This window comes from Perca flavescens, chromosome 17 (genome assembly GCF_004354835.1).
Source record: "Perca flavescens isolate YP-PL-M2 chromosome 17, PFLA_1.0, whole genome shotgun sequence".
NCBI lineage: Eukaryota > Metazoa > Chordata > Actinopteri > Perciformes > Percidae > Perca > Perca flavescens.
Window position 1 is genome coordinate 29,240,694 of NC_041347.1, and position 24,451 is coordinate 29,265,144.

The 24,451-nt window shown below is 40.2% G+C and overlaps 2 protein-coding genes across 2 annotated transcripts in view; both read left to right on the forward strand.

Annotated features, from left to right (window-relative positions):
• LOC114571677 (carbonyl reductase [NADPH] 1) overlaps positions 1–9,318 on the forward strand; it is an 11,058-nt gene extending 1,740 nt beyond the window's left edge. The window contains exons 2-7 of the mRNA XM_028602750.1: positions 1,677–1,791; positions 3,145–3,314; positions 5,706–5,813; positions 6,188–6,396; positions 6,942–6,995; positions 8,249–9,318. Coding sequence (XP_028458551.1) covers positions 1,679–1,791; positions 3,145–3,314; positions 5,706–5,813; positions 6,188–6,396; positions 6,942–6,995; positions 8,249–8,422 — 828 coding nt within the window. The 5' untranslated portion in view covers positions 1,677–1,678 and the 3' untranslated portion in view covers positions 8,423–9,318. The remainder of the gene's footprint in view (positions 1–1,676; positions 1,792–3,144; positions 3,315–5,705; positions 5,814–6,187; positions 6,397–6,941; positions 6,996–8,248) is intronic.
• Positions 9,319–12,098: 2,780 nt separating this feature from the next.
• cbr1 (carbonyl reductase 1) lies at positions 12,099–23,342 on the forward strand. Its single transcript, XM_028603201.1, has 7 exons — positions 12,099–12,222; positions 14,023–14,137; positions 15,171–15,340; positions 17,039–17,146; positions 17,380–17,588; positions 22,253–22,306; positions 23,081–23,342. The coding sequence occupies exons 2-7, from the start codon at positions 14,025–14,027 to the stop codon at positions 23,252–23,254; spliced, it is 828 nt and encodes a 275-aa protein (XP_028459002.1). The 5' UTR covers positions 12,099–12,222; positions 14,023–14,024; the 3' UTR covers positions 23,255–23,342.
• Positions 23,343–24,451: the final 1,109 nt, after the last annotated feature.

Sequence of the window (24,451 nt, forward strand, 5' to 3'; positions counted from 1 at the left end):
TTTTAGTATCTGTATTCTACTACTGCTTATTATAGCAATTCAGCGTTATGTAACCCAAAAACAATGGACTGAAATTAGGCGAAAGGTCCTCTCTTAAAAGCTGAAATATATATATTTAATGTAAGGCAGTTTAACTCTTGATATTTCCTAACACATGTATTGTTGTAAGGTTAGTTCCACACCCTAGTTGCTGCTAGTTGGTCATAATCCATGAATTATGAAAAACCAGTTAGCATTTGAATCAGGGCTTTAGCTCTTAACTGTCACCCTCTGATGGCATGACTGCGCACTTTTGGGATTTTTGTTTACATTTCTAAGCGGAAACCGGATATATTGTTTGTTTTTTGTTTGACCCTCTCATTTGACAATTTAAAGCTTCTTTTTTTTTCATTATATTGCATTATCATACAGAGACAAAATCAGGTTCATTGCCAAGTAGGTTTTCACACACAAAGCATTTCCCTAACTGTTTGGTGCATAACATAGCAGAGAGAAAAAAAGTACTGCAAAAGTCAGGAAACATTAATATAGATTGAAAAAAATACAATAATATGTAAAATACTATAAAAAAAAATTGTACAACATGCCTATATCTGTTGTAAAATTAAGAGCTGTTTACTTTAAAGTAGACAATTTTAAGAACCGTTCTCACAGTTCTCTCTCTCTCTCTCTCTCTCTCTCTCTCTCAGCAAATCATATTTTTTGTTCAGTCAAATGATTATTTTAGCAACCAATTTTTTCTTAATTCCAGTAATAGATTATAGACAATGTTAAACAACCATTAACAGTTCTCTCTCTCTCTCTCTCTCTTTCTCTCTCTCTCTCTCTAGAGAGAGACTAGAGTCATACCAGGGGGAAACAATCAGGGTCACAATTTGCATCCAAGGGCAGAAACGCTAACAAAATGCTTGTAGCAAAATCTTACATTGCATGTCAAATAGGGCTGCTCCCTCTTAGTCGATTAGTCGACTAATCGGTCGACTAATTGGTCTAAGTCAACTTAGATTTCTTTAGTCGATTAGTCATGTTTCCATGAAACGTACAAGCACATCTATGGTAAACACAAGAATTAAAGTGGTGCTTTTGCACGACTCTTTGCGGAGAAACTCAAGATTTACACATCTGTCAATCAAATCAACTGATCGATTAGTCGATACAATTGAATGAGTGTTAGTCGACTAAGAATTTCTTCAATCGAGCACAGCCCTAATGTCAAATGATTATTTTAGCAACATATGTCTACCAGAGAGGACACGTTAAGTTAGTTAGCTAATGTTAAGGCACTTGCAAACATAATTTTGCATGGCTTTCTGATTTATCCACATTACACTATGGCACGTTTGCCTACTCTTAAAATGCATTAGCTTATAACTTACAGAAATATAGGCCGCCTCAAACAGACACGTGTGATGTCGATGTAACGTATAAACTTAGTTATGGGTTCTTTACCCTGTTGGTAGAGCATCCAACTACACTGCAGCTTTTTAGGCATTTTTCTGTTGTCTGCTAGCAGAATTGACAAGGGGGCAAAGTCAACAGAGAGCAATGAATTGTTTGTTTTCCCCTCCGGTGTGTGTGTGTGTGTGTGTGTCTGATAGTTTGTTTTCCTACTGTTAATGATTAATGATACTGTATTTAATAAGCAAGCTGACACCCTGATGTCTCTCTGTGTACAGACATGTCTACCAAGGTGGCCATTGTAACGGGCAGCAACAAGGGCATCGGGCTGGCCATCGTCCGAGCACTCTGCAAAGAGTTCCGAGGAGACGTTTACCTGACCGCCAGAGATATGTAGGTAGCACACAGCTGCTCACACCTGGACCTCAACGACTTCTCTTTGTTTTAGCGTTTCTTTCTTGACTTTTCCTGATTAAACATAGTGTTGTGGGGATTTATTGTTTTATGGAAATGGAGAAATGTCTTATTGGTGTCCAAATAATAATAATAACAATTAATACTTTATTAGTCCCGCAAAGGAAATTACAATCACTCTGTTGTTATATACGTTACACACAGGCCTGAATTACACACACATGCTCAGTACCTCTACATGCACTAATGGAGAGATGTCAGAGTGAGAGGGGCTGCCCATGGAAAGGCACCCCAAGCAGTTGGGGGTTCGGTGTCTTGCTCAAGAGCACCTTGGCAGTGCCCAGGAGGTGACCTGGCACCTCTCCAGCTACCAGTCCACCACCATACTTTGGTCTGTATGGGGACTAGAACCAGCAACCCTCCACCCCAGAAGCTTTATGAACCATTACTTGAGGTGGTTGACCCAGCTAGATGGCGCTCTTGGTTTAAATAAAAAAGGCTCACAGAATGGGAATGCAGTGTGCTTTCACACTTTTTAATTTGGAGTAGGACTGAACGAGAAATTGTTATAAAATCACGATCTCGATTCAGCCCTGTTCGCAATTAAATTTTTAAATGACTTTGATTTTTAATTTTTTTATTAATTTATTGAAAGCATTTCACATTGATATTAACATGTTTAATTATGTAAAGACATGTTCAAGGAGTTCAGATAGAGCCTGTATGAGGGCCATATTTAGTTCAATGTGTTATATGTAACTATTTTTGGTAGCCTACTGTACCTAAATGGCCAGTATGTACTTTATTTTCTTTATTCATTGAAGCCTCTATGTTTACGGGCTTGTGGTGATGCGCAATGTGCTCTAGGTGCCAAAAAAAAAATCTATGTTTGGTACTGCCACTTTGTTTTGTTTTGTCATGGTTCATATGTGCAATCAACATTACACTTCCTGAGAAAAAAAATCGTGGCAGAGAATCGTGATATCAATTCTAAGTTAAAAAATTGTGATTCTTATTTTTCTCCAAATTGTGCAGGCCTAATTTGGAGTAATGTTATGTGTTAATAAATAATAACTTTAAAAGTTTTAATTTTGAAATTTTTGTAATTTTATTCCGTGTAGCACTTTGGGCTGCATGCTTGCGTGTAAGGTCCTGTACTGTATGTATAAATAAATAAAAGTTAAAGTTTGTTGAACAGAGAGCACCCTCTATCGGGCTCAGAAAATCAAGAAAACGCTTCACGAAGCTTCAGTTGGACATCAGTAGAACTTCCCACACTAAGCACTGTGAGCTCATTGGTTCAAGGTGTCATTCAACCTGCTCTTTCTGCAGCGGCCGTGGTCAGGAAGCGGTGACGTCTCTGGCCTCAGACGGACTGACGGCCATGTTTCACCAGCTGGACATCAACGACATAAACAGCATCATCGCCGCCGCTGCTTACTTTAAAGACAAGTATGGAGGAGTGGACGTCCTCGTCAATAATGCAGGGATAGCATTCAAAGGTAGAATTACAATATTACATTATAGTACACTGGAGCCATGCACACAATAATGTTCTAATATGTTAATATAACTACTCTAACTATGAATCCAACAAACTGAATACTGGTATGAAATTAGCACCAGTAGCATCAGTCTTCAGTCTTATTATATATCAGTATTGGCATTCAAATCATACTGTAGTGTAATTGGACCCATAATTACTTTTAATATTAGTAGGAGTATTACTAATAGGGTTGAACAATTATGGCTAAAATGACAATCACAATCATTTTTGCTCAAAGTTTAGATTATTTGCTTCTATTTGTTTTTTTTTTTTTTTTTTTTAGAATTCATAAAATTAGTATTACATTTTAGAGAATAATATAAATATTTTGTAGTAAGGAATCTCATAAAAAAGTGCCTGTGCTTCCACATTGTATTCTTTAAATATTGCCTCCAATGTACACATTTTTAAATCAAATTGTCCCTTTTAACATTAAATGTTTTATTCTTTAAATAAAATAATTGGAATAAAAATAAGTATATGCTTAGTAATAACAATGGGCCTCATTCACCAACCGTTCTTAGAAATGTGTTCTTAAACCCTTCTTACGAACTTCTTACGAAGATTCTGGCATTCACTAATGTTTTCTTAACTTGGATTTGTTCTTAGCTAAGAACAAATTCTACGAACACTGAAAAGCACTCTTACGCACATTTGAGTGATGACAATTTGCTCCGAATGATTGCTTACTGCATTTTATTTAATTCTACAGTCGTTTAAAATGATAATATTGTACTGTAATGTATTTCTGATCATTTGTTGAAAACAAAATCATATTATGCAAAAAAAACACTAACAGTGCAATTAAACTGATTAAATCCTGCGTTATTTGGTGATTGATCGCTATTTATAGGGCCAAAATGCAGTGGTAAAATGTAACAAAGTACAAATTCTTCGTAACTGTACTTAAGTACATTTTTCACGTATCTGTACTTTACTTAAGTAGACTCAATAGTGCATAGCCTACTTTTGACTTTAACTTTGTTACATTTTGCAGCAATTATCTATACTTTCTACTCCACTACATTTCTACAATGTTAAGTTACATTTTCTGATCAGTGTCCCCCCTGCCAAAACGTCTTCCTGACCGGCACACGTTTGTCTCACCAGTGAAGTTCGGTTGCCGTAGATACTGTATATATGGGTTGCCGTAGATACTGTATATATGGGTTGCCGTAGATACTGTATATATGGGGCACCGCTGATCCAAGCCGGCTCTGGTGCTGTAGAACCCGGGCGCAGCCCCGCTGACCCTCGGTAATACATCCTCCGGTAAAAGTGAAAATGAAAAGGTTTGTTTTTATTATTCCCGTTTTTAAAGTTGCCATCTATTTCTCACCACAGCGTTGTTTACTCTCCGCCAGGCTGCGTAAGACGCGTTCATATCTTATTTATTTGGCTGGACCTCTTCACATCTCCCCATGTCCACTGCTTCACACACTTTATTTGCTTACTTGCATGGTTATAGAAAATAAAATACATCCATGAATAAAACCAACCGCATTCTGATTCTAACAACACATTTCCGTTTTATGCTGGTTAGGATAGGAACTTTTTTTAAAAGCCAGGCTTTGTTTGTGGTAGTGGATATCTTCTACTTTTACTAAAGTAAATATGTCTCTGGTTATTTGTACTTTTATTTAAGTACTGAGATTCAGTACTTCCTCGACCGCGGCTCCGACAATCTCCGAAAACCTGTCTCCCAGGAAGTGCACAGGAAGTGTCATGTCCTTATATGGGAATTTGCGGGGCGTTTTCTTATGCTAATTAGGAACAACTGGCACGCGCTTTCAGTTACGAAGACGTGGGATTCATCAATCCTAAGAACACAGATGCGAACAAATCTGCTGTTTAAGAACACGTCATGAATCCGGCGTAGACTTAGAAACCTTCTTAAGAACATATTTAAGAGAACACTTAGGAAGATATTGGTGAATGAGGCCCAATATTCATAATGCCACTAAAGCATTAAACCAAATAAAAAGGATTCAGCTCTACTTAATAACTTTCATTAGTTGCCTGAGCGGTGACAAACACATGCATGCGTTTGGTGAAACACTGAAAAAGGAGCACTTGACTTGATGCGTTTCAGTAGGTACTCTAAATGCAAAGCATCAATGGTGCACCCATTAGGTGCATTTATTTATATATGCCATAGTTATGTTTTTGAACATACGTATTTGAACTACCAGCGTGCTTTTATTCCTGCCATTTTTTATCCAAAATTGATGGACAAGAAGTAGCATAAATTGACTTTATTGCGGACGTTTTGGAGCTGCGACTGTGAATTGAAGGAGACTGTCGATGAGGACACAGTGACATCATCTGTCTCTCTTGCTCTCTCCAGAGGGAGACCCGACTCCATTTGCAGTCCAGGCAGAGGTGACCCTCAAGACCAACTTCTTCGCCACCATGGACATGTTGACTCACTTCATGCCGCTCATTAAAGCTGGAGGTAAGGACACACAACTGGACCAAGTTAACTGTCCTTCTTAATGAACAGCTCCGTGCACAGCCTACTTCAGAGTGCAATAAAAAAATAAAAATAAGAGGTTGTTATCAGCATTCCAGATTGTTTCAAAAGTTTGAGTGACTTTGATTCAGAAAAAAATGAAACAAAAAAGGCAAATTTAGGTGACAAATGAGTTTCACATGCTGTGAGACACACAAAAGGTGTGTGGGAAGGTTGATGAGTGACAGAAGGATAAACAATGTATAATATGTTTGTCAAGAGTAAGAGCAATATAGACAACATTAATACTGCGTGTGTGTGTGTGTGTGTGTGTGTGTGTGTGTGTGTGTGTGTGTGTGTGTGTGTGTGTATTTTAGGTCGTGTGGTGAACGTCTCCAGCTTCGTCAGCTCCCTCACTTTGAACAAGTGCAGCGCGACTCTCCAGCAGCGTTTCCGCAGCGAGGACATCACAGAGGAGGAGCTGGTGGGGCTGATGCAGCAGTTTGTTGACCTGGCCAAGAAGGGCGAGCTCCAGAAGGGCGGCTGGCCTGACACGGCATATGGAACGTCCAAGACTGGACTTACGGTATGACCCATCAGTCTGTCTCCCACTTTATAGTCATCCCATCTGTGGAGATCAAGTGCGCGAGTTTGCAGATCTTAAAGTTATTAAAAAATAAACAAAAAACTTTGTGAGATCTATACCATCATCAGTCGGAATCAGGGACCAAAGTCGGGTTGCACGATATTGACAAAATGTGATATTGGGATATTGATTATGAACATTGCGATATCGATATTCATTTTTAAACACGTGATTAAAAAAAAACGGCTTTGTTTGGTACAGGTCCTCGCAAAAATCACACTATAATCATTTAACATTTTCTTAATGTGAATATTTTTCAATGAGAATAATGATACAAAAATTAACATTCCGTCCAATATCGTGAATCCTATCGAATCGCAATATCAGTCAAAACTAATCGCAATTAGATATTTTCCTTATATCGTGCAGCCCTATTCTCTAATGCCATATTTCCTTTCATAGAGACATTAATTATACGTGTGTGTGTGTGTGTGTGTGTGTGTGTGTGTGTGTGTGTGTGTGTGTGTGTGTGTGTGTGTGTGTAGACCCTGTCCATGATCCTGGCTCGTCGTCTGTCCAAGGAGAGACCGAACGACGGGGTAATCACGCAAATATGACATCTTTTAATCAAACAAGAACCATCTCTTCTTTTACCACTTTGTTGAACTCAGTAGCTTGTTCAAAGACGGAGGAATATGTTAATAATGTGAAATGCATTTCATACCCTGTAACAGTGTATACGCTCTTCTCAGTTGCTCTCTGCTCAGCTGTTATTTTTGCCACTTTTTCCTACAAAACCTTTTTAAGGAGGTTTCCCATAACAATGAAATCATTGGGAGGATCATTTATCACAACTCTGGGTTGTGATAATCTGCTTTGAGCTGCCTTCTGCTACCCAAAAAAATAAACATGGCGAAGCAGCATTCACTTTTTTATTCGCCACATACAGTATGACATATCTGGAACAAACTTCCCAGCAAACTCTCAGAAAGTCAGCTCCAGCTCTCAGCTCTCAGCTCTTTTAATTCAAGGCTCCTCTGTTTGCCACAGATTTAATTTTCACTATTTATATTGCTGCGAGGTATTTTTTATTCCACTGTTTAATCGGTTTTATTCCATTTAAATCTTCATCCTTAATCTTCTGTTTTCATTATTTGAAATCCTATGTCTTTTTAAAACATTTTTTTATATTGCCTTGTGTATCCTTTGTGATTTAATGCCTTAAAGCAATTTGGCCTTGTTTTTTTTTATTTTTTTTGGGGGGGATAATTTCTTTATTGACATTTTTATAAAAGAAGCTATAACACAAGGGTATAACAAAAGACCAATGTCATTTTAACCAAAATGAGTAAGCCTGCATTGCTCAGGAAAGGAAATAAAGACAGAGTAGTAATTGCAGTTATAACTTAACACCCAAAACCCAAACAAATGGTAATAATAATTATAAGTGTTGACAGTATTATTACTAGTAACAATGACAATGATAATAAAAAAAAAAAAAAAAAAAAACGACAACAAAAAACCTGGAGTTCCATTCAAGCTCAGCAAAGTCAGGACGTTAAGGCACCAGTAGTGGCAGGATGAAGGGAGTTACTTCCAGGCCTATTGTTAACACCAATGGAAGAGGTTACCCAGCAGGCTGAAGCGTATTTTTAAGGTACCGCCTAAAGTCCTTCCAGCAATTTACCAATTTGCCCTGGTTGTTACACGGGGAGGTTGGACAGTGTCCCCAGAAACAAATGAAGGATTGTATCCACTAAAACATGAGTTTGATGGTTTTGTGGTTGTGTGTTCAGTGGAAGCCTCATTGCTAAGATGCTGTTTTTGTTGCTTCTGTTATTATTTTGGACAGATCTTGCTGAACGCCTGCTGTCCAGGCTGGGTGCGCACTGACATGGCCGGCGATAAAGCCCCCAAGTCACCAGAGGAGGCCGCTATCACTCCGGTCTACCTGGCCCTGCTGCCGCCTGGAGCCACAGACCCTCACGGAAAGTTTGTGTCTGATAAAGAAGTTCAGCCGTGGTGAAATGTGTGTGTTTCCGTGTGCGTGTGTGTGTGTGTGTGTGTGTGTGTGAGTTAGGGCTGGGCGATATGGGGAAAATCAAATATCACGATATTTCTGACCAAATACTTTGATATCGATATGGCGGCAATATTGTAGGGTTGACAATTGGTGCTTTCACAAAATATTTACACAATGAGATTTGTGATAAATAATCATCAGTAATGTGGACATAATGACTAAAGGCAAATAATAGAACAGTTACAACAGTCTGGTAGATTCACTGTAATGTAGCCTGTAAAACTAGGAAAAGACAACACTTATGTCATATTACAATATTACGATATCCAAAATCTAAGACATTATCTAGTCACATATCATGATACAGATATATTATCGATATACAGTATTGCCCAGCCCTAGTGTGAGTGTGAGTAAATCAGTGTTTCCACTTTAGCACTAAATTGCAAAACTTCCATACAAAATATATTTCTTTTCCAAAAAATAAACACGTCCATCAAATGAAAAAATGACAGAAGCATCACACAATCTGGAAAAAAGTATTATAACATTTAATGTGTTGGTAAAGTAACACACAAAGTTCAGCAGTTAAACCAAATGTGGATGGACATGAAACCAAAATGACTCAGATTAGTCCAGGGAACACTGATATTTTGAATGGTGTGCGTATGTGTATGTGTCTGCTGGGTTATATGCAACAATAATCATGCACTAATATTCATAAGTGCTGGCTCATCGCTGCCATTTTTGATAAAACTCCATTTAATCACTTTGCCTTCAATAGTATAAACACTTTTTATATTTTTTTACTTGGAGAAAGAAAATCTTTGCTTAAGTAACTGGATGAGGCTTGAATGTTGTGTACCCAAAGAAAATAAAAGTTTTTTTTTTTTTTCTGGCTAGCTTGTGTTCTTTATTACTATGATGTGAAGAACTTATTATAAGAAATAAGAAAATAGATTTTGTATTTCTAACATTTTTATATTAAAAGAGAAAAGCCCCAAAGCTGATGTACACAAGAAATTATCAGATTTGTTCAATATCCATAAGTCCAATACAGATATAAAGCTAAATAAATAAATATAGGTTGCCTTTGATTTGCACCTTATCTAGCTTGAACCTACAGTAGTTATTCCTATTTATACACACATTTATGGAGAGCTATACTGAGACACACACACACAAACAGACACACACAGCTGACTATAAATGACAGTATTCCTGAAGAAATAATTATAGAGCTGGTATATGACACAAATATGGCTTTATTTATGAGCAACGTGTGTGTGGTTTAGGGTTTAGTGAGGCTGATAAAGCTGTGCAAAGCACACACAGTAAACCCAGGATTTATCTGAGCTCTTCCCCTTCTCAATCGTGGGATTTCTTTCATGGTTTTAACTCTAAATTTGATATTTTGGTGAATATTTTAACTTTCCACTGCACTCGTTCTCAAAGATTTCCGTTGTATTTCTAATTCAGCCTGTGCTCGTAGAAATAGGCTACTGAGATCATGAGTCAAAGTCCCATAGCAGAAAATAGCCACCCATCAAAGTCTATATAATGTATTTAAAAAAAAAAAAGAATCACAAAATTCCATTTTATTGATTCAACTGATGATCAAATTGATTTCCCTACATGATGGTCTAGATGCTTTAAAACTTCAAATTTAATTTATTATTATAAATTTTTATTTATTGACTTAAATATTATCCATGTAATATTAAGTAATATGAAGGTAAACTGCAGCCCTGCAAATTCCCAAAGATATTGCTAAGGCCTTAGTGGTCTCAACTGCAGCTACAGGCCTGCTTTTGTTATTTCTTTGCAAGCTCAAATTATTATAGAAGGAAAAATAAAAGATCACTTTTACCAATTTCACTTATTTCACTGCAGCCCAATGTAACCTAAGTTTTTACCCTGAGATGTCTTGTATCGTCATCCTTCTCCAAAATGTCTCACGTACACTACTGGTCAAAAGTTTTAGAACACCCCAATTCTTTTGGTTTTTTATTGAAATCTTAGCAGTTCAAGTCCAATGAATAGCTTGAAATGGTACAAAGGTAAGTGGTGAACTGCCTGAGGTTAAAAAAAAAACTCTAGGTTACCCAAAACTGAAAAATAATGTACATTTCAGTATTTTACAAAAAGGCCTTTTTCAGGGAACAAGAAATGAGTTAACAACGTAAAGCTGTTCTGCAGCAATGGAGGTTGATCAAGCTTTGAAAGTTGGTGCTACCAATTCCCACAGGTGTTCTGGTCTGGATTACTTACAAACCCTCTGTTTGGATAAAAGTATTGTTGGAACACACTGTGGTACCGTACCCTCGGGAGCATTATTTGAACAGTATTGTACTGCAGAAAGTAGTGTGCTGCCATAAAAATGGCGGGAAAAAGGCAATTAACAATGGAAGAGAGACAGACCATCATAACACTTAAGAATGTTGGTCTTTCCTACAGAGAAATGGTGAAGAAAGTCAAGGTGTCAGTGAGTAGAGTGCTCTTTGCCATCAATTGTTATGGACTGATGAATCAAAATTTGAAATCTTCGGTTCATCACGCAGGATTTTTGTACGCCGTCGGGTAGGCGAAAGGATGGTTCCTCAGTGTGTGACATCAACTGTCAAACATGGAGGAGGAAGCGTGATGGTCTGGGGCTGTTTTGCTGGATCCAGGGTCGGTGATTTGTAGAGAGTGAAAGGCACCCTGACCCAAAACGGCTACCACAGCATTTTGAAGTGCCATGCAGTACCCTCTGGTATGCGCCTAGTTGGTCAGGGGTTCATCCTACAGCAAGATAATGACCCAAAACATAAGTCCAAGCTATGACAGAACTACCTTAGCAAAAAAGAACAAGATGGTAAGCTTAAAAACATGGAGTGGCCCGCACAGTCACCAGACTTAAACCCCATTGAGCTGGTTTGGGATGAACTGGACAGAAAAGTGAAAGCAAAGCAACCTACAGGTGCCACACATTTATGGGAACTTCTGCAACAGAGTTGGGAAGAACTTTCTGAAGAATATTTGATTTCCATTGTAGAAAGAATGCCACGAGTGTGTTCAGCTGTTATATCTGCCACAGGGGGCTCCTTTGATGAGTCAACAATAAAGAATACATTTTGGTTTATAAATTGATTGCATGATTTCTTTGTTAACTTAAATTGTTCATTTGTTCTACTCTTTCATTTCAGAGTACAATAAGATATTGAACTGCATGAATTTCAATAAAAACCTGGAAAAATTGGGGTGTTTTAAAACTTTTGACCGGTAGTGCATCTTCCTATATTTGTATTGTTTTGAGTGTACTTCTGATGAAACATTGAATACAAAAGAATGACAACACAGACATACCTGGAGCTTAACATTCAAAGCAAAGTTTGTACGCATGTTAAAACTATGTTTAAACGTGCCAAACCACTGTTATGGTGTGATATCAAAAAGCCCTTTGTAATGTAACGTTAATTAATAACCAAACCCTGTCTCCCCTACAGTTAACACTACACACATACCCATCATACACCGCACACACAACCAAAATGTATGTAACAAAGAAGTTTAACTATGGGTTCATACTATCATACAGAGTTTAACACCAAATACAATATCAAGATATTGTTCTCATCTGCGTTCATCAGATCAAACCCACTTGGTTAGCTTGTTTTTCCGGGTATGCGCACTGACACTGCGCGGCAAACCTTCAGCTTTCCTCCTTTTTTTGTCCCAGTTTTCTGCACAACACTCCCACTCTTCTCTGCAGCTTCACCGCCGAAGGTTCACTCAACTCAACACTACAAAAGCAGCTTAAAGTAAGAGCTCTTCTTTCCCCTAGCTACCCAGTTAATAACGTGCTAACAGAACAGTTTGTATTTTAGTATCTGCATTCGTTTGAAAACGGGGCATTCTACTACTGCTTATTATAGCCATTCAGCGTTATGTAACGCAAACACAATGGACTGAAATTAGGCGAAAGGTCCTCTCTTAAAAGCTGAAATGTATAGGTATTTAATGTAAGGCAGTTTAACTCTTGATATTCCCTAACACACGTATTGTGAGTTTTAAGGTTAGTTCAACACCCTAGTTGCTGCTAGTTGGTCATAAGCCATGAATACTTGAAAAACCAGTTAGCATTTGAATCAGGGCTTTAGCTCTTAACTGTCACCCTCTGATGGCATGACTGCGCACTTTTGGGATTTTTGTTTACATTTCTAAGCGGAAACCGGATATATTGTTGCTGTTTGACCCTCTCATTTGATGATTTAAAGCTTTTTTTTTTCTTCTTTACATTATATTGCATTATCATACATAGACAAAATCAGGTTCATTGCCAAGTATGTTTTCATACACAAAGCATTTCCCTAACTGTTTGGTGCATAACATAGCAGAGAGAAAAAAAGTACTGCAAAAGCCAGGAAACATTAATATAGATTGAAAAAATAGAAAAACAATATGTAAAATACTATTACAAAATGTGTACAACATGCCTATATCTGTTTTAAAATTAAGAGCCCTTGAGTTTTGTGCAGGAATGTGCAAACTTTCACAGTCTAAATTCCCAGTTTTAATGTCTTATATCAGAATAAAAAGGGTCTGTTTTTATGATCAGCTAGTTTCCCAATCATTCTTTTTTAGTTCTAGATTATAGACAATTTTAAGAACCTGTTCACAGTTCTCTCTCTCTCTCTCTCTCTCTCTGAAATTATCACCATGACTCAGCAAATCGTATTTTTTGTTCAGTCTCCTTATACATGGCTGATAGAGACTGAGCGCAACGTGTCATACCCAGGGGGAAACAATCGGGGCCAAAATATGCAACCAAAATGCTTGTAGCTAGCAAAAACATTAGATTTCAGCATTTCAAATGATTATTTTAGCAACCACTTTCTTAATTCCAGTAATAATAGATAGACAATTTTAAACAACCATTCTCTCTCTCTCTCTCTCTCTCTCTCTCTCTCTCTCTCTCTCTCTCTCTCTCTCTGAACTTGTCACCATGACTCCGCAAATCTCATCTCTTCTCAATCTCCTCCTACATGGTTGATATAGAGATAGAGATACTGTAGACTAGAGTCATACCAGGGGAAAACAATCAGGGCCACAATTTGCAACCAAGGGCAGAAACGCTAACAAAATGCTTGTAGGTAGCAAAACCTTACATTTAAGCATGTCAAAATAATTATTTTAGCAACATATGTCTACCAGAGAGGACACGTTGAGTTAGTTAGCTAAGTGCTAAGGCACTTGCAAACATAATTTTGCATGGCTTTCTAATTTATCCATATTCCACTATAGCACAAGTTTGCCTACTGTTAAAATGCATTAGCTTATAACTTACAGACATATAGGCCGCCTCAAACGGACACGTGTGATGACAGATGTCCGTGCACATGTAACGTATAAACTTAGTTATGGGTTCTTTACCATACCCATTGCTCTCTGTCAACAGAGAGCAATGAATTGTTTGTTTTCCCCTCCGGTGTGTGTGTGTGTGTCTGTGTGTCTGTCTGTCTAATGTGAGGCTAGTGCTGATAGTTTGTTTTCCTACTGTTAATGATTAATGATTCTGTATTTAAATGCAAGTTGACACCCTGATGTCTCTCTGTGTACAGACATGTCTACCAAGGTGGCCATTGTAACGGGCAGCAACAAGGGCATCGGGCTGGCCATCGTCCGAGCACTCTGCAAAGAGTTCCGAGGAGACGTTTACCTGACCGCCAGAGATGTGTAGGTAGCACACAGCTGCTCACACCTGGACCTCAACGACTTCTCTTTGTTTTAGCGTTTCTTTCTTGATGGTTCCTGATACCATTAAACATAGTGTTGTGGGGATTTATTGTTTTATGGAAAAGGAGAAATGTCTTATTGGTGTCCAACTGAAGCTTTATGAACCATTACTTGAGGTGGTTGACCCAGCTAGATGGCGCTCTTGGTTTAAAGAAAAAAGGCTCACAGAATGGGAATGCAGTGTGCTTTCACACTTTTTAATTTGGAGTAATGTTAAGTGTTAATCATTGTTTTTTAAATATATTTTTTTAAATCTTTTTTTTTTTCCATCTGTGTTTTAATTTCTATATATATATTAAATAAATAAATAAAAGTTCAAGTTTGTTGAACAGAGAGCACCATCTATTGGGCTCAGAAAATAAAGAAAATGCTTCATGAAGTTTAGATTAGATTCAGTTTTATTGTCATTGTGCAGAGTACAAGTACAAAGACAACAAAATGCAGTTTGCGTCCAAGCAGAAGTGCAAAAAGAGCAGAAAATTGCGATGCAATATACAAAATATAGACCGGTGGTGCATAGACAGGACAAGTAATATAGTGCAGTGTAGACAGTAGTATACAGTTGGTTTACAGAAGGTGGTTAAGTAATATAAATGAAATATAAATATGCAGTGTATTAGCAGTTACCTTTCATAAAAGCAGAATAAATATGGCTATGTAATATGAACAATGTATGAACAACATGTACAGATATGTGCAATGTAGTAGCAGTAGCATTATAATAGTGGTAAGAATAATATAGATATATGCAGTGTATTAATAGAATATATTATAAGAAAAACTGAATAAATATGGATATTCAGTATGAACCATATAGATATGACAGACTGATATGTACAGCTTCAGTTGGACATCACTAGAACTTCCCACACTCAGACTGTGAGCTCATTGGTTCAAGGTGTCAGCAACAGATCTGATTATCATGGGAATAAAGTGGGAAAAAATCGATTCAAACTTTTTGCTCTTTCTGCAGCGGCCGTGGTCAGGAAGCGGTGACGTCTCTGGCCTCAGACGGACTGACGGCCATGTTTCACCAGCTGGACATCAACGACATAAACAGCATCATCGCCGCCGCTGCTTACTTTAAAGACAAGTATGGAGGAGTGGACGTCCTCGTCAATAATGCAGGGATAGCATTCAAAGGTAGAATTACAATATTACATTATAGTACACTGGAGCCATGCACACAATAATGTTTTAATATGTTGATATAACTACTCTAACTATGAATCCAACGAACTGAATACTGGTATGAAATTAGCACCAGCAGCATCAGTCTTCAGTCTTATTATATATCATTATTGGCATTCAAATCATACTGTAGTGTAATTGGACCCATAATTACTTTTAATATTAGTAGGAGTATTAGCAATAGGGTTGAACAATTATGGCTAAAATGACAATCACAATCATTTTTGCTCAAAGTTTAGATTATTTGCTTCTTCTTTTTTTTTAACAATTCATCAGATTATTATTACATTTTAGAGAATAATATAAATATTTTTTAGTAAGTGTGCTTCCACATTGTACTCTTTAAATATTGCCTCCAATGTACACATTTTTAAATCAAATTGTCCCTTTTCACATTAAGGGCCCTATTTTAACGATCTGAAACGTAAGTATCAAACGTGAAACGCAAGTAGCTTTGTGGGCGGATCTTAGGCGCTGTTGCTATTATGCCAGCGGGATAAATGACTCTTGCGCCCAACGCAAATCTAAAATGGGTTGGTCTGATGTAGCTAGGTGTGGTTTGGGCATAACGTGGAATAAACCAATCAGAGCGTCATCTCACATTCCCTTTAAGAGCAGGCGTGCTTGTTCCATGGCGAATTGCTATTATAACGTCGCATCACATTCGCGCATCGCATTGCCACTCCCGGACCAGATTCCGCCAGAGTGTCCAATCCCGCCGTAGTTCAACATCACGTCTCCTTAAGTCCTCTAATATTTCCTCATTTATGTCATAAACACATCCATGATTCATGGAAATGTTGTGTAAAACACAACAAGCCACAAAGAATGCTGCGACTTTTTGAAGACTGTACTGTAAAGTGCCTCCTGATCTATCCAAACACCTGAAGCGCATTTTCAGTAATATTTTTCCTTGTAATTATGTATGGTTTGCAAAAATGGGAACTGCTGCGTCGGTGTAGATGTTGGAAGCAAGGTGTACGCGCGTTGTGCACACGCTACATTATGGCCAAGCATGCGCCACTACAATAGCATCTCAATAACGCGCCACTGACTTCAGACTAGCGCCACTGACTATAGACCAGGTTTTTCCTGGTCAGTGGCTGAATTGTTTTCTGAAACTGCAAAATAGCACCAGGGAACATTTGCGCCGGAACACGCCTCCTCTTTTTGCTGAACCGGTGCAAAATAGGAATGACACATGTGTCGGTGTACAAAGGCAATTGCGCTGAGTGCAAGATAGGGCCCTAAATGTTTTATTCTTTAAATAAAAAAATTATTCATAATGCCACTAAAGCATTAAGCCAGATAAAAAGGATTCAGCTCTACTTAATAACTTTCATTAGTTGCCTGAGCGGTGACAAACACATGCATGCGTTTGGTGAAACACTGAAAAAGGAGCACTTGACTTGATGCGTTTCAGTAGGCACTCTAAATGCAAAGCATCAATGGTGCACCCATTAGGTGCATTTATTTATATATGCCATAGTTATGTTTTTGAACATACGTATTTGAACTACCAGCGTGCTTTTATTCCTGCCATTTTTCATCCAAAATTGACGGACAAGAAGTAGCATAAATTGACTTTATTGCGGACGTTGAGCTGAGATTGTCGATGAGGACACAGTGACATAATCTTGCTCTCTCCAGAGGCAGACACGACTCCATTTGCAGTCCAGGCAGAGGTGACCCTCAAGACCAACTTCTTCGCCACCATGGACATGTTGACTCACTTCATGCCGCTCATTAAAGCTGGAGGTAAGGACACACAACTGGACCAAGTTAACTGTCCTTCTTAATGAACAGCTCCGTGCACAGCCTACTTCAGAGTACAAAAAAAACAAAAAACAATGTGCCTGGAAAGGGAAGGTTCATGGGCAACAGAAGGATAAACCATGTATAATATGTTAAGAGCAATATAGACAACATTGATACTGCAATTATGTGTGTGTGTGTGTGTGTGTGTGTGCGCACGCGTGTGTGTATTTTAGGTCGTGTGGTGAACGTCTCCAGCTTCGTCGGTTCCCGCACTTTGAACAAGTGCAGCGCGACTCTCCAGCAGCGTTTCCGCAGCGAGGACATCACAGAGGAGGAGCTGGTGGGGCTGATGCAGCAGTTTGTTGATGCGGCCAAGAAGGGCGAGCTCCAGAAGGGCGGCTGGCCTGAAACGGCATATGGAACGTCCAAGACTGGACTTACGGTATGACCCATCAGTCTGTCTCAAGCGTGCGAGTTTGCATATCTTAAAGTAATTAAAAAATAAACAAAAAACTTTGTGAGATCTATACCATAATCAGTCGAAATCAGGGACCAAAAGTAGGGTTGCACGATATTTACAAAATGTGATATTGCTGTTTTGGTGTGTGGCCGGAGAGTGAGGACCCAAATGCAGAGAGAGCAGGCAGGCAGGCAAACGTTGATGTGGAGGGTTTAATGAAAACAAAAAGCGGCAGTACACAGACTGGAAAACTCACAAAAACAAAACTGACGGGAAAAACATAGGATGAAGCAAACTGACGCAGGCACAAATACAAGGCACAGGGAGGAAACACAAGGGCATGGCTACAAACTAAACAGGTGCTGACCCAAAACGATCTGACACAAGACAAGGGGAACACAGAGGCTAAATACATGAGGTGATGGGTAAATCAGAAACAGGTGAGACAACAGGTGAAGCACATCAGGGCGGGACAAGACAATCAACAAAGGTGGGAACAGAAAGCAAAGCCAGACATGACAAGACAGAAGACCAGACTATCAAAATAAAACAGGAAGCAGAACATAAACAGGGAAACATGAAATCGACTAAACACAGAAACCTGACACAACACTAAACACAAGGGAGAACAACAACAACAAAAACAGGAAACGTACAGAAAACTACGAAGCAACAGAAACGGCACAAAACACAAGGCAAAATACAGAAACCAAAACAGAATGCAAGGCATAAACGCAGAAACCACAACAATTGCACTATTGATTATAAATATTGCTATATCGATATGCCACATGGGGGGCAGTGAAGGTCAGGGGCCTCGACGGACCAGACCCGGGCGGCAGACGCTGGCTCTGGGGACGTGGAACGTCACCTCTCTGTGTGGGAAGGAGCCGGAACTGGTGCGGGAGGTGGAGCGCTACCGGTTAGATCTGGTGGGGCTTACCTCTACGCACAGTCTCGGTTCTGGAACCATACTCCTGGATAGGGGTTGGACTCTTTTCTTCTCCGGAGTTGCCCAGGGTGTGAGGCGCCGGGCGGGAGTGGGGATACTCACAAGCCCCTGGCTGAGCACAGCAATGTTGGAGTTTACATCGGTGGACGAGAGGGTCGCCTCCCTACGCCTGCGGGTGGTGGGGGGGAAAACTCTGACTGTTGTTTGTGCATATGCACCAAACAGGAGTTCGGAGTATTCTGCCTTCTTGAGACCTTGAGTGGAGTCCTGCATGGGGCGCCAGTGGGGGACTCCATTGTTCTGCTGGGGGACTTCAAACGCGCACGTGGGCAATGATGGAGACACATGGAGAGGCGTGATTGGGAGGAACTGCCTCCCTGATCTAAACCAGAGTGGTTGTTTGTTGTTGGACTTCTTTGCTAGTCATGGATTGTCTCTAACAAACACCATGTTCAAACATAGGGATGCTCATAAGTGTACTTGGTACCAGAGCACCCTAGGCCAAAGGTCAATGATCGATTTTATAATCGTTTCATCTGATCTGAGGCCGTATGTTTTGGACACTCGGGTGAAGAGAGGGGCGGAACTGTCAACCGATCACCATCTGGTGGTGAGTTGGGTCAGGGGGTGGGGGAAGACTCTGGACAGACCTGATAAGCCCAAATGGGTAGTGCGGGTAAATTGGGAACGTCTGGAGGAGGCACCTGTCTGACAGACTTTCAACTCACACCTCCGGCGGAGCTTTTCGTGCATCCCTGTGGAGGCTGGGGGCATTGAACCCGAGTGGACAATGTTCAAAGTTTCCATTGCTGAAGCTGCGGCGAGGAGCTGTGGTCTTAGGGTCTTACGTGCCTGAAGGGGCGGTAACCCACGAACACCATGGTGGACACCGGTGGTCAGGGAAGCCGTCCGAATGAAGGAGTCTTTCCGGGATATGTTATCCAAGTGGACTCCTGAGGCAGTTGCAGGGTACCGAAGGGCCCGAAGGGCTGCAGCCTCTGCCGTGAAAGAGGCAAAGCAGCGGGTGTGGGAGAAGTTTGGAGAAGACATGAAGGACTTTTGGTCGGCACCAAGGTGCTTCTGGAAAACTGTTCGCCACCTCAGAAGGGGGAAGCGGGGAACCATCCAAGCTGTTTACAGTAAGGATGGGACACTGTTGACCTCAACTGAGGAGGTGGAAGGAGTACTTTGAGGAACTCCTGAATCCGACTAATACGCCCTCTATGTTAGAGGCAGAGCTGGAGGATGATGGGGGATTGTCATCAATTTCCCAGGCGGAAGTCACTGATGTAGTCAAACAACTCCACAGTGGCAAAGCCCCTGGGATTGATGAGATCCGTCCAGAAATGCTCAAGGCTCTGGGTGTGGAGGGGCTGTCCTGGTTGACACGTCTCTTCAACATTGCGTGGAAGTCTGGGACAGTGCCAAAGGAGTGGCAGACTGGGGTGGTGGTTCCCCTTTTTAAAAAGGGGGACCAGAGGGTGTGTGCCAATTACAGGGGTATCACACTTCTCAGCCTCCCTGGTAAAGTCTACTCCAAGGTGCTGGAAAGGAGGGTTCGGCCGATAGTCGAACCTCTGGTTGAAGAGGAACAATGCGGATTCCGTCCTGGTCGTGGAACAACGGACCAGCTCTTCACTCTCGCAAGGATCCTGGAGGGAGCCTGGGAGTATGCCCAACTGGTCTATATGTGTTTTGTGGATCTGGAGAAGACGTATGACCGGGTCCCCTGGGAGATACTGTGGGAGGTGCTGCGGGAGTATAGGGTGAGGGGGTCTCTTCTCAGGGCCATCCAATCTCTGTACGACCAAAGTGAGAGCTGTGTCCGGGTTCTCGGCAGTAAGTCGGACTCGTTTCAGGTGAGGGTTGGCCTCCGCCAGGGCTGCGCTTTGTCACCAATCCTGTTTGTAACATTTATGGACAGGATATCAAGGCATAGTCGGGGTGGAGAGGGGTTGCAGTTCGGTGGGCTGGGGATCTTATCGCTGCTCTTTGCAGATGACGTGGTCCTGATGGCATCATCGGCTTGTGACCTTCAGCACTCACTGGATCGGTTCGCAGCCGAGTGTGAAGCGGTTGGGATGAGGATCAGCACCTCTAAATCTGAGGCCATGGTTCTCAGCAGGAAACCGATGGAATCCCTTCTCCAGGTAGGGAATGAGTCCTTACCCCAAGTGAAGGAGTTCAAGTACCTTGGGGTTTTGTTCGCGAGTGAGGGGACAATGGAGCGGGACAATGGTCGGAGAATTGGTGCAGCGGGTGCGGTATTACATTCAATCTATTGCACCGTTGTGACGAAAAGAGAGCTGAGCCAGAAGGAAAAGCTCTCGATCTACCGGTCAGTTTTCGTTCCTACCCTCACCTATGGTCATGAAGGCTGGGTCATGACCGAAAGAACGAGATCCAGGGTACAAGCGGTTGAAATGGGTTTCCTCAGGAGGGTGGCTGGCGTCTCCCTTAGAGATAGGGTGAGAAGCTCAGTCATCCGTGAGGAGCTCGGAGTAGAGCCGCTGCTCCTTTGCGTCGAAAGGAGCCAGTTGAGGTGGTTCGGGCATCTGGTAAGGATACCCCCTGGGCGCCTCCCTAGGGAGGTGTTCCAGGCATGTCCAGCTGGGAGGAGGCCTCGGGGAAGACCCAGGACTAGGTGGAGGGATTATATCTCCAACCTGGCCTGGGAACGCCTCGGGATCCCCCAGTCGGAGCTGGTTAATGTTGCTCGGGAAAGGAAAGTTTGGGGTCCCCTGCTGGAGCTGCTCCCCCCGCGACCCGACACCGGTAAAGCGGAAGAAGAGGATGGCTATATCGATATTCATATTATTATTTTACATATTTTTAAACATATCTAAAATTACAAAAGTTATGGGAAAACGCATCAAAATAGATTCATAACAAATAAAACAAGTTTTCTTACAACACAAGGTTTATTTTATTTAATATTGGACTGGTCCAACATGAATAAATAAATAAGGACCATGCCTACAGAACAGGACATGTTTTACTGGTTGGACCGTATAAAATCAATAAATAAAGAGCATGTCTACAGAACAGGACATATTAGAAACTATAAAAATAAATATTAAAAAAACGTATTGCAACACTTCTGATATAATATGGCGTAACGTGATATCGCGATACGATATTGAGTCGATATATCATGCACCCCTAGACCAAAGATTTGACGAATGCTTCTCTAACAGGGCTGCACAATTAATCGCAATTTTATTGAAATTGCAATATGGACTAGTACAATATCCAAATTGCAGTGGGGGGGGGGGTGGAGGCAAACAATGAAGTATTGTGTTGCTGCAGAGACGGCCCGGCCTACAAACTGTATCCTAATACAGACTAAAGAAAACAGCTTTGTTTGGTACAGGTCCTTGCAAAAATCACATTATAATCATTTAACATTTTCTTAATTTGAATATTATAATAATTATACAAAAATGATCATTCCCTCCAATATCGTGAATCATATCGCAATCGAAATATCAGTCAACAATAATCGCAATTAGATATTTTCCTTATATCGTGCAGCCCTATTCTCTAATGCCATATTTCCTTTCATAGAGACATTAATTATACGTGTGTGTGTGTGTGTGTGTGTGTGTGTGTGTGTGTGTGTGTGTGTGTGTGTGTGTGTGTGTGTGTGTGTGTGTGTGTGTGTGTGTGTGTGTGTGTGTGTGTGTGTGTGTAGACCCTGTCCATGATCCTGGCTCGTCGTCTGTCCAAGGAGAGACCGAACGACGGGGTAATCACGCAAATATGACATCTTTTAATCAAACAAGAACCATCTCTTCTTTTACCACTTTGTTGAACTCAGTAGCTTGTTCAAAGACGGAGGAATATGTTAATAATGTGAAATGCATTTCATACCCTGTAACAGTGTAGATGCTCTTTTCAGTTGCTCTCTGCTCAGCTGTTATTTTTGCCACTTTTTCCTACTTGACTCAATCTACAAAACCTTTTTAAGGAGGTTTCCCGTAACAATGAAATCATTGGGAGGATCATTTATCACAACTCTGGGTTGTGATAATCTGCTTTGAGCTGCCTTCTGCTACCCAAAAAACTAAACATGGCGAAGCCACATACAGTATGACATATCTGGAACAAACTTCCCAGTAAACTCCCAGTTTCAGTTTCTCTCTAATTTTCACTATTTATTTACTGTACTATTGCTGCGAGGCATTTTTTATTCCACTGTTCAATCGGTTTTATTCCATTTAATCTTTGTCCTTAATCTTCTGTTTTAATTATTTTAATTCCTATGTGTCTTTTTAAAACATTTCTTTTTTTATATTGCCTTGTGTTTCCTTTGTGATTGAATGCCTTTATGTCTCCTGTAAAGCAATTTGGCCTTGTTTTTGTTTGTTTTTTGAACAATTTCTTTACTGCTATTTTTATAAAAGAAGCTATAACACAAGGGTGTAACATAAGACCAATGTTGTCATTTGTGGTTGTGTGTTCAGTGGAAGCCTCATTGCTAAGATGCTGTTTTTGTTGCTTCTGTTATTATTTTGGACAGATCTTGCTGAACGCCTGCTGTCCAGGCTGGGTGCGCACTGACATGGCCGGCGATAAAGCCCCCAAGTCACCAGAGGAGGGCGCTATCACTCCGGTCTACCTGGCCCTGCTGCCGCCTGGAGCCACAGACCCTCACGGAAAGTTTGTGTCTGATAAAGAAGTTCAGCCGTGGTGAAAGGGTTAAAAGTGTGTTGCCCAAAACTTCCATACAAAATATATTTCTTTTCAAAAAAAAAAAACATGTCCATCATATGAAAAAAATGACAGAAGCTTCACACAATCTGGAAAAAGTATTATAACATTTAATGTGTTGGTAAAGTAACACACAAAGTTCAGGTGTTTGGTGTTTTAAGCCTCCAACGTTGTCTTCCAGGCAGCGCTGCCTGGAAGACACTACGATTAGGCAATGGTTAGGGTTAGGTGCCTGGAAGTCGACGTTGGGGGCATAAAACACCATCTAGCCAAAGTTCAGCAGTTAAACCAAATGTTGATGGACATAAAACCAAAATGACTCAAATTATTCCAGGGAACACAGATATTTTGAATGGTATGTGTATGTGTCTGCTGGGTTATTCGCAACAATAATCATGCATGAATATTCATAAGTGCTGGCTCATCGCTACCATTTTTGATAAATCTCATTTAATCACTGCCTTCAATAGTATAATATTTTTATATTTTTTACTTGGAGAAAGAAAATCTTCTGTTAATTAACTGGTTGAGGCTTGAATGTTGTGTACTCAAAGAAAATAAAATGTATTTTTTTTTTGGCTATCTTGTTGTGTTCTTTATTACTATGATGTGACAAACGTTGCCAAGATAAAGATCTGAGTAAAACTCTAAAAACAGATTGATGGACGACTGGTGGCCGGGTGGGGGGGGGGGCGTTTTAATAAGAAATAGATTTTGTATTTCTAACATTTTTATATTGAAAGAGAAAAGCCCCAAAGCTGATGTTACATGTACACGGGACATGATCAGTTCAATAACCATAAGTCCAATACAGATATAAAGCTAAATAAATAAATATAGGTTGCCTTTGATTTGCACCTTATCTAGCTTGAACCTACAGTAGTTATTCCTATTTATACACACATTTATGGAGAGCTATACTGAGACACACACACACAAACAGACACACACAGCTGACTATAAATGACAGTATTCCTGAAGAAATAATTATAGAGCTGGTATATGACACAAATATGGCTTTATTTATGAGCAATGTGTGTGTGGTTTAGGGTTTAGTGAGGCTGATAAAACTATGAAAAGCACACACGTAAAACCCAGGATTTATCTGAGGTCTTCTCCGTCTCAATCGTGGGATTTCTTTCACGGTTTTATCTCTAAATTTGATATTTTAACTTTCCAC

Bases quoted from the DNA above. Each gene is read 5' to 3' on its own strand.
- cbr1 (XM_028603201.1), top strand. From the start codon at position 14,025: ATGTCTACCAAGGTGGCCATTGTAACGGGCAGCAACAAGGGCATCGGG. The intron at 15,341-17,038 runs GTAGAATTACAA...TGCTCTCTCCAG, and splicing joins TGCAGGGATAGCATTCAAAG to AGGCAGACACGACTCCATTT. The intron at 22,307-23,080 runs GTAATCACGCAA...TATTTTGGACAG, and splicing joins AGGAGAGACCGAACGACGGG to ATCTTGCTGAACGCCTGCTG.